At 30.2% G+C, this 13,017-nt stretch overlaps 1 protein-coding gene across 2 annotated transcripts; it reads right to left on the reverse strand.

Moving 5' to 3' along the window:
* Positions 1-6,266: 6,266 nt before the first annotated feature.
* LOC110613267 (ribosome-inactivating protein gelonin) lies at positions 6,267-8,498 on the reverse strand. Of its 2 annotated transcripts, none has more exons than XM_021754314.2 (2): positions 8,427-8,498; positions 6,267-7,421 (listed from the first exon to the last, which is right to left on the reverse strand). In XM_021754314.2, the coding sequence occupies exon 2, from the start codon at positions 7,382-7,384 to the stop codon at positions 6,467-6,469; it is 918 nt and encodes a 305-aa protein (XP_021610006.1). In that variant the 5' UTR covers positions 7,385-7,421; positions 8,427-8,498; the 3' UTR covers positions 6,267-6,466. The 2 variants fall into 2 exon arrangements, with proteins under 2 accessions (XP_021610006.1, XP_021610007.1); XM_021754315.2 differs by having other exon boundaries at positions 6,267-7,394; positions 8,427-8,475.
* Between the last annotated feature and the right edge of the window lie 4,519 nt (positions 8,499-13,017).

Here is a 13,017-nt window from a genome sequence, read left to right on the forward strand (position 1 = left end):
TACACCAAACTCAACCTGTGCATGCACTGTATTCATCATATACATAAACATTAATCCCTCTGTGGGACGTCATCAAAGCCTCAATGGGCAATATATATTCTGTGTTGAGTTGGTTCACATATACATCATAAAATAAGATCATGTACGTACCAAGGGATTAACATCTACTATGGTCAAGCACAACTCTATCCTCAATAACATAGTTACATAAACATAACTGTTCAAACTTTACATTACATTCTTATCATTGTCATGTCCACATACTCTAGCTATTACATACATATGACTTTTCTCTTCTTTTCTTCTCTATCAATCCCGTACCTGCAAACCTGGGGTTAGGGGAGAGGGGTGAGCTAAAAGCCCAGTGAGCAGAAACTAAAAACATTATATTAAAAGTCATGCTTTCATGGAATGCATCATATCACAGACAATCCACATCAAGGGTGAACCTGTCACCAATTAGTCCCAACATAGTCTCGTGCCAGGCCATAACATGGGGTCCTGGTCTTCCTGTCATAACATACATAAAGTCTCGTGCCAGGCCGTAGCATGGGGTCCTGGTCTTCCTGTCATATCATATATAAAGCCTCGTGCCAGGCCGTAGCATGGGGTCCTGGTCTTCCTGTCATATCATATATAAAGCCTCGTGCCAGGCCGTAGCATGGGGTCCTGGTCTTCCTGTCATAACATACATAAAGTCTCGTGGACTAATTGGATCATACAGCATTCACCCACAACCACAAAATAAAATGCAATGCGACATATTCGTGAACTAATGCAATCAGCCTATTACATGTCATCATGATGCATGAAACATGCTCAAAACATTTAATTGCTTGATTTAAAACATTAAGCTTGTTTCCACTCACCTCTGGCTAGCTCTGACCAGACACTGAAGCAGCTCACTCACTGCTGGGGTCCTCGGTTCCTCGGGTCCGAACCTACACAGGTGGACTCCAATGAGGGACCAAACATATGTAAACACAACTCTAATATATCCCCCAAAAACCCCCTAAAACATCATGAAAACATCACAGAAAATATGCATGAAATGGCTGAACAGGGCACCTTCGGCGGCACCTTCGGCGGCCGAAAGTCCTGGACAGAGACGAAACTCAGCTAGGTTCGGCGGCACCTTCGGCGGCCGAAAGTGCCAGACAGAGACGAAAGTCTCTTTTCGGGGGCACCTTCGGCAGCCGAAAGCTGCCTCCACAAGAGGGGTTCGGCGGCCGAAACTCCCTTCGGCTGCCGAACCTGGTTTCTGCCAAATGGCAGAAACTTGGTTCAAATGAACCTCCTGCCTCCCAAAACCATAAATCATGCATATTTCTCAACTAAAACACACATACAAGTTCCTAGGGGCCTCAAACATGCATATACCCCATCTACAACACTTCATTCACACACAAACAAGCTACATTGCTCAAAAATCACAACTTAAAACCCATAAACCTACACATGAACTAAACATGCCTTTAACCCCCAAAGATCTTCATAAAACTTGTGTCAAGCATAAAAAGAGTTCAAGATCGACCCTTACCTCTTGAAGATCGAGAGTAGAGGCGATCTAACTTGGAGTTGGGAGAAATCTAGCTCCTTGGGCCTCCAAGCTCAAAACTTGTTCAAAACTCACAAATCTTCAAAACAAAGTTATAAACTTGTTAAAACCATGAAAGATCTAGAGGAAACACTCAAGATCGAGGGAGGAACGGTGGAGACTCACCTTGGCCGACAATGGGAGAGAAAAAGCTCGCCCGTGCGGACCAAGGGGACCCTTTTATAGTGGCTGGCCAGGCCACGTTCGGGGGCCGAATGTGCCTCCGCATCCATGCAATGTTCGGCGGCCGAACATAAGGTTCGGCGGCCGAACCTGCACTTCCCTCACTTAGACTTTCGGGGGCCTAACGTGCCTCCCAAAGTCCATGCATGTTCGGCGGCCGAAAGTGAGTTTCGGCGGCCGAACCTGGGTTTTTCCTTAAAGAATTTTCATGCAAAAACTTATTTAAAATCATACTTAAAACATTAAAATACATGAAAACATTTTATAAAAACATGCTTTTACCCTTCTAGAGGTTTCCGACACCCAAATTCCACCGGACGGTAGGAATTCCGATACCGGAGTCTAGCCGGGTATTACAGGTCCCATTTCTCAAAAAGTCTCTAAGGCATTTGTCACTACTCTTACAACGGACTGCTAAGCAAGCGAATGAAGTCCGCAAAGAGGAAAATTGTAACAGCCCATGGGCCCACACCAGTGAATATTGTCCGCTTTGGGTTCACGCCTAGCGTCCTAACAGCCCATGGGCCCACACCAGTGAATATTGTCCGCTTTGGGTTCACGCCTAGCGTCCTTCCCCTCACGGTTTTGTTTCTGGGTCAAGAGATTTACTACCCTGTCTTCCCAAAATGCGTCCACTGAGGTCTCTTGGGGCTTGCCCTTATAAGGCTTCCCCCCCTCCTTACCTCTTTCCGATGTGGGATACTTTTAATCCACCTCATAGGGCTTAAAGTCGGAAGCTCATCAGGACTGGAAAGGGCAAGAAAATGCACAAAAGCCGATCAGGGCTGGAAAATAACCAGAAGCTCACCAGGGCTAGTTAAGGCCCGGAAGCCCGTCAGATCTGGAAAATGCACGGAAGCCCGTCAGATCTGAAAAATGCACGGAAGCCCGTCAGGGCTGAAAAATGATCGAAAGCTTGCCAGGATTGGAAAATGCCCGAAAGATCGTCAGGAATGGTCAGGGCATGAAAATAACCATAGGCTCGTTGTGGCTGAAAAATGCCTGGAAGCTTGCCAGGGCTAGTTGAGGCAAGAGGGAAGCTCGAAAACTCGTTAGGGCATTACCATATCGCTCGGATCAATTTTGACCAGAAGATGGACAAGATCTTGGATCAGACTAGTCAGTAGCACAAGTAAGAAAAAAGCAAAGACAGCGCGCGTTCAGCCTAGATGGAAGCTAACTTAGTTTGACGGATTGAACGAAGGCTGCACGGTTCCACTTGGGACAATTAGTATGATTTATACTCTAGACTGTGACATATTTCACGACTAGACCACTAGAAGGGTATCCACAAGGCTAACGACCATGTGTCAGTCTTGATTAATAAAATTCTCAAGTCATTATCGTGGTCAGTTATTAAGTTTAGTTTGTCATTTTATTTCATGGCCACAAGGCAATTGTTATTTATGGGCAGGAATAAGCAAAACGATGTGAGTATGGAAGGTCAATCTAAACAATTCGTATGCCACAAATCGTGAAGATAACTGTCACATTTGAATCTAAAGCATTAAAGACTGGCGGGGGACTTTTGATATTATATAATAATAGTTCAAAGCGGGCCATGTGCTAGTACTCGAAGATAGGGTCACGTGGCAAGCATCTGATCAGGTGATACTCGATCCAACCGAAAGAAGAGAAAACCTGGACGCTTCAGGTCAGCTCTTCGTCAAGACTCGCCCCCTCAATTATAGGGTGCGGTTCGACCTATGGAAAGAAAGACTCAGATACCAGAGCATTCAGCTCTTCATAAAGACTCACTCTTTCTCGAAGAGGCCAAGTCTTCACATAAAGTTATAATTAGCAGGCACAGTCCAGCATATCTCTATTACGCCGGTAATCGCAAGATCACCGACTGATTAACTAGCGAGATCCCTTATCAAACAGCCGGACACATCATTACCGGAATTTCAGGAGATACTTATATTTAACCCCATTCTTTTACAGTATAAAAACTATTGATCACAGAGACAAATGTATGTAATTCTTATATAATTACTCTTGAGTTCAGAGCAATTCCATACATTCACCCTTTTCATCAGTTTATTGACTTAAATATCAGAGTGGCTGCTATAAGTACCGACCACTTTACGTTCTCTTTATTGCATGATTGACCAATCACAGTACAGTTTCATTCCGATAGCATCAATTTCAAAAAAAATACTTTTAAAAGAAAAAAAAGATGTTGAAATTATTGAATTTTTATTAAAAAAATTGTTTTAATTTTTAATTATTTAAGATTTGAGAGACTAAAAAATGAATTATAGTTTTTTATTTTATTTTCCAATTAAATTTCATTTTGTTATAATTGTTAATTTTTGGAAGCGAAAGAATCGAAACTGGTGAGGCAAATGAGAACAATTTGAGAGATAAAAAAATGTAGAGAAAGGGATTGAACAAAGTGTTAGCTTTTATAAATTTTGAAAAATCTTTTTCATATTTAAATGAAAAAAATACTTTTTTATTGTACTCAGATTTTTTTTTTTAATTTACAACTATTAGTATTATCATATTTACATCGGAAAATATTTCAATAAATATTTATTTTATTTATAAAAATTGAATTCTTTAACTTTATTTAAGGAGAAAAATGTTGAATTATTTATTCCACAACTTATTGATTATTGCATTCAAAAATTAGTAAAACCTAGCAGTATATTTAGGTTTCTTAACAGAAATAATTAATAAATAACAGAAATAGTTAATTGTTATGAATCCAGTCAAATGATTATTGGACAAAATTGTTTTGATTTTGCACTTAAAATGTGGAGCTAGGGAGGTAGAAATTTTAATTTTTAAATAGACATAGATTAGATGTGAATTTATTTTTAATATATTGTTATATTTAACTTTTTTATTTTTTTAAAAAAAATTAGAAAGTTGATTTTTTTATTGGACTAATTAAAAAAATAATAAGTTAAAATTATATTTTTATTAAATCTAATTTTAATTAAATTATAATTAATTTAACATAAAATTGAATTTAAACTTGTTGAAATATACTTTCCTTCTACTTAAATATAAATACTTCTTAAATGTAGAGGCTGCGCTGCTCACTTATTCTGCTTGAGGGTAACTCTTTGTTAGTGTAAATATATTGCTTCTTTGTCACTTTGAAGTATGTTTAATTGTTAGTGTAAATATATTTTTAATTTAAAAAAATATTTAAAATAAATTAAAGTTTTATATAATTTTATAAAAATTTATTTTTTTAAATACATCTTGATAAATAAAAAGATATAATATAATATATAACTACGAATTTCTTAGAAAGTTGTCAGAAATTTTTATCAGGAAGAGGCAAAGTGAAAAGTCTAAATCTAGAGCCAATTCCTATGGCAGCACAACAAGAAATTAATGATCTTGGACTCTTCATTGACATCTGTAAAACACCAAGAAGACAGCATGTTCATGGGTAATTTCTTAAGCATATAAACTTTATTAAATAATGTTTTTTTCATGTACTAAACAAGTGTGTATAACAACATTGCCTAGTGCGTAAGACAAGGCCACAGGATTTGTAAGAAGGAGAAGGCAAAATGAAAAAATTGCAGCACAAACACAGCAATTTGATGAACAGAGTTATTGATAAAAATCAACCCATTTTTTCATCTCATAGTCCACACTGCTTCAATGGATCCACGCATCACGTCACAGATCATGCATACCTCATCAATCTGTTCCACAAACTCCCCATTAACGAGCAAGAAGCACTGATAAAGGAACTCTGCAGGGAATTTCCAAGCATTTCAATCCAGAAATTCCCAAGTGAGAAGGAAGAGAATTACAGGCTAAGATGTTTTGCGCAGCTACTCATAAAAGTTTCGAGTGAGGACTTATTTAAGAAGAAAATCCGTTGGCTTTATACTTCGATACTTAATGTCTCCTTACATTATGGATCATTTGTTGTCTCATGTTCTTCATTTCCACTGTCTGATAGTGCTGATCATGATGATGAAGAGTCCAAGTTGGAGCTCGAGGACTTCCAAGTTATTGAGTTACCCGATAACAATGATGCTAGAAGGTCGTTCGAGTTCGAAGTAATGGCATACGATGGTGATGAAGAGTCTGAGTTGAACCCGGAGCTCTTCAAAGTTCTCAAAGGTGTTGAGTTTGTCGATTTGCCCAATGCTAAAATGTCGTTTGAATACGAACTAATGGAATACGATAATGATGAAGAGTCTAAGTTGAAGCTAGAGCTCTTCAAAGTTAAAACGTTTGAGTTGCGTGGTGCTGGTGGCGGCACCCGCGGTGGAGGAGGAGGAGGAGACAGTGTCTCATCAAGCACTAGTGATGGAAAGGACTAGGTTGCATTCAAGATATTTTTTAAAAAATTTTCATGTGTCTTTAAAGATAATTCTAAGATGAGTAAAAGGTCAAATTTACTTCTGAATTATAGCAAGAACCAATTTTAGCCTTCATTAGTGATTATCGGAAACTTGTTGCCTTACAACAAGGATTGCAGTGTGGTGAGGGAAAGTTTATAAAATAGAGAAAAGATAGTAACATTTTTATTCCTCACTTGATTCATCATCATACACAGTGAGAAGATAGGGGACAGAGAAACACTTCAGCAGCAAATTTACATAGAAAATAAAAGCTGGGCATTAGCTCTCGAAGCTTGTCCATTATTTAAGGTACGTATATATAAAGCACTGAGCTCCGGTCTCTGCATGAGAGCATAAGCAATCAAAGCCAATTCTGAAGGTTTTCAATAGAAAGATAGCTGCTAATTTCATGTCCAAGGCTTGATATGGAGTTTGGGGATACGAACAGCAACAGTGCTAAGTAGGCTTTTATCTGTTTAACGTCAGTCACGTTGAAAAAACTACCATCTGATTTCTGTAGCACAACTGGTTTTTTAAAAACTCCTTTATTAGATCTCTGGATTTCAGATGAAAGAGTACCCCATTGGTTTTCGAGGCTAAGAACATCAGCAAGAGGTCGAAATCTTTGGTGAAAATTAGCCACAATCTTCCTCTCAATATGTGAGATTCTTGATGCTTCTGAAAGCATTTGGATAATAACTACTAAAGGAGCAGCAATCTTTCTAGGATCTGTGCTATATTTGTTAAGCGAATATATCGCATTATCAAGTGGATAGATTCCCAAGTCGACATTCTCTCTGTCGGCACCTAAGTTTTTGAGATCAGGATACCCACCACCGAATTTAAACCTGGTTTTTGTTGTCCCTTTGAAAAGATCATTAAAGGCAGCAGTAGAAGCTTCTTCAAAGAAGTATGAATTAGCTCCAACTTGATAAGCCACCACATAGACGTTAACAACATCTATTGCTATTGTTGCAGAATTCTTGGAGTTTGAAAGAGTCACCAGAACAAATCTCTGGGAACTGGTAACTTTGGATTCTTGACGCAGCAATGGGATCGAATAGCTCTCAGCTCCACTTTTCAATTGACTTCGGAGATTCGTTATGAATTGGGAGTAGGTTTCTGGAGTTGCAGATTCAGTGTAGAAGCTCACTGCTGGATACCCAAGTGTTGTATGTTGTTGATCTGATGTTAGGGGGCAATCTCTAGCCCATCCAAATAGAGAAGTCCAGCAAAACCATGTTAATACTAAAACCCACAAGTTCATGTTTGCTTCCATTGCCAATCAACTGTAGAAAATATTGTTCAAATTCCTCCTGTCAGAACAATTGAACAAGAGTTTAAATTTGACAAAAAAGAAAATTTAAAAACAAGCCTTCAAATAAAAATATTTATGTGAGACGGAAATAAATATAAATTTCTTAATTTCAACCTATAAAAATTTCAATGAACTTAAAAAGTATAAAGTCCAGGCAAAAATTATTTGTTTTTCGAGATTCACCGTAAATTCTATCTACTCATACCAGATGTGTGATAATAGCTCAACTAATTTATTTTTCCCAAAAAACACATTATTTAAAAAAATTTCAACAAAATAATTTATTTTTTTAATATTTAGTTGTAATTTTAAAAAAAATAAAAGATGTTAATAGATTTATATATAGAAAAGGTAAGCAATTTATCAAAATTCAGAAAACAGATTCCATTTTTTAAAAAAAGAGAAGTCATTTTTTTAGAAATATAACTTAATTTTTCTTTAATAAAAAAAATTTTTTTTATTATTTAATTTTATCAAATATTACAAATTTCAAAAAAAAATATGAAAATTATTTTTCGTTTATTCAATATTATAAATATTCTTCTCCCCCTAAACCAGCAAAATATTACTAAAAGAAAAATTAGAAAAATATCATGATAGAACTCTCGAGAGAAATATGCCATAATTTAGCTCTATAATTGATATTGTTTATATTACGTTTTTTTGAAAATGGACCTAGAAAATAAAATATAATATCGAATGGATTTACTTGACAATCTCTCTGATATGTGAACATAATTAAAATATTTATAAATATAATTTTTAAAAAAATATATAAATAAAATTTAAATAATTTAATCTCTACTATAAAAAGAAATTCAACTATAATTGGAAAAAGAAAAACACAATTTTTCTAATCTCCATAGAAATTTTAAGATCTGATAAGCTGCTGCACTCCATTAACATAATATATGTCATAAAAAATAATTAATATAAATAGTACTGCAAACTTTTAAACTAATAAAAAAAAAAAATGAAGATAGAGAAAGGTTTCATTACTTACAAAGCATCCAAGAAGAAAGTGGGAGAGATATTGCTTAGCACATTGTCTATGATATGTTTTTATAGGTGAAATTTTATGAGCCGATATATATAAGAATTTTATTATAATTATTAATTATTATGCAATATTTTATAATATTTAATAATTAATATTTAATTGTTATATATATAATAATTATATTAAAAATTAATTTTTTAAAACATAAAAATATTTTTAATTTATCAGTGTGGTATCTACATCGAGTTTTAAAGTTGTAAGAATATATAACAGTTGGGCAAAAATTAATAAATAATATTTGAGTGTAAAAAATTTTTGTGAAATTAATGAGCGTAAAAAAATACTAAATAATCCAACATCATATACTTTTTTCTATTATAATTTTTAAATTCTTAAAATAATAATAATAAATTTAAAATAGAGTTTCCAAAAACTTTATTATAATGTTCCACAAGAAATAAATTTTAACTAAGCAGCTTTACATTATAAATGTATTTAATTTTTTTATTTTTATAACAAAATTAAGATAAAATTACGTAATATCTAAAATTTTATAATAAATGTAATAGTATATTTTTTAAATAGTTACAATTATTTTAATTTAATTTATTTTTAATTTTTATTAAATTATATTTTATTTTATATAATCTAGTTAATAATTATATATATAGGAATAATAATAAAAATTATAAATACATATTTATATTCTATTAATATAAATTCTTATGTATATATATAATTAATTTAAATAAAACAAAGTATAATTAACTAATTAAATTAGTTGAATTGGTTAGTGACTAAAATATATAATAATTATATATATATATATTAATAACAATTATAAGTAAATATACACATATCAATTTATATATAATTATTTTAATAATTTATATTCTATTAGTGTATATATAATCCATTTAAATATAATGAACTTTAATTAACTAATTAAATTATATTACTATAAATATTTAATAATTAAAAGGTATAATAATTTTATATTATTATTATTTATATATGTATATTAATAATAATAACCATTATAATTATATATATAATTATTTTAATAATTTATATTCTAATACTATAATTCTATATATATATATATACACGTAACATATTTAAATAGAATAAATTATAATCAATTAATTAAATTATCAAAATAAAATGATAAAAAGTATTTAATAATTAAACAATATTATAATTATATTTGTATAATTTTATTGAAATTATATAATATATAAAATATATTATTAGAATACTACATTAAATTATAAAACCACTGTATGGTTCAAGTTCGATTCTAGTACAGTACTTGATAAAATCAGAATGAAAATTAAATAATTAAATAAATTCAATTGGGTATAATTTAATTCGTATACTATTCGTTTATTTTCATCTACGATTTGATTCAATTAAATATAATTTTTCAGTTCGATATAATTGTTCAATTCTATTTAAAACTCTACAAAACCATGCACAACTCAAAACAGAATTTAAAAATGGATCTAAAACTTATTTAGATAGTAATTTATATATAATACGTTTATAATAATATTATTCAAATTAATATATTTATTTAAATTTATTACTTAGAAAATAATTTAGTAAATAATTATATAATAATTAAAATTTGTAAAAATTTATAAATTATATATTTTTATCAAATGATAATTAGCCTTACTCTTTTAGTATATATTTTATTAATTTTAAATAATCACGAAAAGCTTAATGAAAAAAAAAATACTATAGCTAGTTATTTAAACTCATTCTATACATTTATTAGAAACTAATTTTTTAACGTGTATACAATTTATATTGTCTACCAATTACAGGAACATTTCTGTATGTTTAAAAAATTTATTAATTAGTGTTTATTTTAAAATTATTTAATTAAAATATTTTATATTTTACAAAATTAATTTTTTTTAATTTTTTATTCCATAAATTCTTAGCAATTTTAAATATTTATAGTATTTAGTTTATGTAATTTTAACTGTGGATACATATTATACAATTTAATTCCTTCAACTCTATTTTTTTTAATCCAAAAAATTTGTTATAGTCTCCATGTAATATTTTTTTAAGCTACTCATTTATTATTTAATTTAATTTTATATTTTATTTTTATTATTAAGCTATTTATGTGATTCAAAATTATATATTAAATTATTTAAATTTAGAAAAATAAATTTTAAGTTTTTAGAGACAAGTTTTATGAGTAAAGTTAGATTTTTCTGGAAAAAAAAAAAGGAGTTGAATTATTAATAGATTTTGTGGACCATTATAATACATAATTTTAATAGATAATAGAATAAATTATTTCAAATATAAATTAAATATTATTTTTATGAATAATAGACTAAACTATTTAATTTTAGAAAAAATAAAAATAAAATATTATTTTTATGTGTAATAAGTTAAAATATTTAAATTAAAAAAATAATTTTTAATAGTAAATCATATATTAAATTATTATGCATTTTAATATTATTATTTTATATAAATTTATATGTCATAACTACAATAGTATAGTTATTTTTTTATAATAAATAATATTAAAATTAAACTTTATAATAAAATGAGAGATAAAATAACAAATGATGGATTGATGATTTATATTGAAATGTATATTTATTGTGTTTTATCCGTTGATCACTTATTTAAATTAAGTTCTTGAATTAAATTTTTGCATCCATTAATAGAAAAATTATATTTTAATTGAATTAAAAAGTAAGAAGATAATGTTTTTTAAGTAAAAAATATGATTTTTTTTTTTAAAAAAAAAAATCAGAATTTCACGTTTTTTCTTAAAAAAATACAAGTATCTTTTTGAAGGAAATTATTTTTTTATGAAAATTGTGAAATTATTACTTTAAATAATTATTTTATAAAAATCATTTTTTTAGAACTTCACCATCATCATAATGTTGTTTTCTTTCTCATTTAAAATTTTAGTTTAATCTTACCTTAAATTATGTTGTATAATGGAATATGGATCCAATAGTTATTTAATTTATTTTAATTGAATTATTATAATTTATATTAAAAAATTTATAATTTATAATTTTTAAAATTTTTATTCTTTAAATTTTCATGATTTGAAATTATAAAATTAAATTATTTGTTGTTTTTCCAATTAAAATAATTGATCTTAATAATTTAAATTGATAATATAATGATAGAGGCTTATCTTGTATAATTTAAGAGGATTAAATACATAATTTGGTCATTTATGTTTATATAAATTTAATCTTCTCAACGTACTTATATTTGTTGTTTAATTTTGTTATTTTTATATCAAATACTATGGTATATTGATTTAATAATTAATAAAAATTTAATCATTTATTTTTATTTTAAATTATCATTAATTAGTTTTTTTTTTTGAATCAAATTAATTAGTTTTATATAGACAAAAAATCAATTTGGAGTATTAATTATGAATCAAATTAAACATATCACTTCTCATACTCTCCGTTTAATGTCATTAAATAATTTTTTATAAAATTATGTAAAAAATTAATTTTTTAATGAAAATTTTTTAAATTAAAAAAATTAAAATTTTCAATTCCAAACAAAAATTATTAAAAAAATTTAATTGAATTAAATTTTTATAAAAATTTTTATTCTAAATAGGAGTTTTATAATTAATAATACAAATAGAATTAAACAAATATCAACTTCATGACAAATACAATTAAAGATACCGAGATCAGGTATATGAATATTGAGAAACTAGCATTTGCACTATTATTGGCAGTGAGGAAATTCATGATGTATTTGGAAGCCTACCAGGGAGTAGTGATAACTGATCAGCTCTTGAAAAAGATCTTACAAAGACTTAAAATTTCGGGACGGATGCTAATATGGTCAGTAGAAATCAGCCCGTACTGCCTCATTTATCGACCTCAGACTGTAATCAAAGCCCAAATCTTAGCTAATTTTATAGTTGAATGTTCCTTCAGCTCAGATAAAAAAGAGCAGAATAATGCACTACCGAGTTCAATGGAAGAGAGGGGGAGTCAGCACCAACATGAATTTGTGGAATATATTTGTAGATAGAGTATCGAGCTCCACAGGTAGTGGGACAGGAATTCTACTGAAAAGGCTATACCCTGCACTTTGGGTTTCCGGCGTCTAATAATATGGTAGAATATGAAACTCTTCTGAATAGAATGCAGATAGCCTCATGAGTAGGGTAACCGACCTCAAAATAAACAACGATTCTCAACTATTAGTGAACCAAGTAACAGGAGTGTATCAAGCAAAGGATCCCGCCACGCAGAGAAACTTAGCCAAAGTGCAAGCTCTGGAAGCCGAGCTCGGTGAGCAAGGAGTCATTATGAAATACTAGAGAATATCTCGAGAAGAGAATGAAGAGGCAGACTTGTTCAACAAATTGTCTTTGGAAGAGTTAGAATAGTTCTCGAATGAAGTGTATGTGCAGCAAATTAACAGCCCCACCTTCGAAAAGTCAGCCTCCATCATGCAAATTGATAAAGAATAAAGCTGGATGACCCTATACCTAGAGTATCTCGAAACTGGGAGATTGCCCGAAGATAAAGCAGAAGCTCGAAAAATTACAGCTAAGGCT

This window comes from Manihot esculenta, chromosome 4 (assembly GCF_001659605.2).
Source record: "Manihot esculenta cultivar AM560-2 chromosome 4, M.esculenta_v8, whole genome shotgun sequence".
Classification (NCBI taxonomy): domain Eukaryota; kingdom Viridiplantae; phylum Streptophyta; class Magnoliopsida; order Malpighiales; family Euphorbiaceae; genus Manihot; species Manihot esculenta.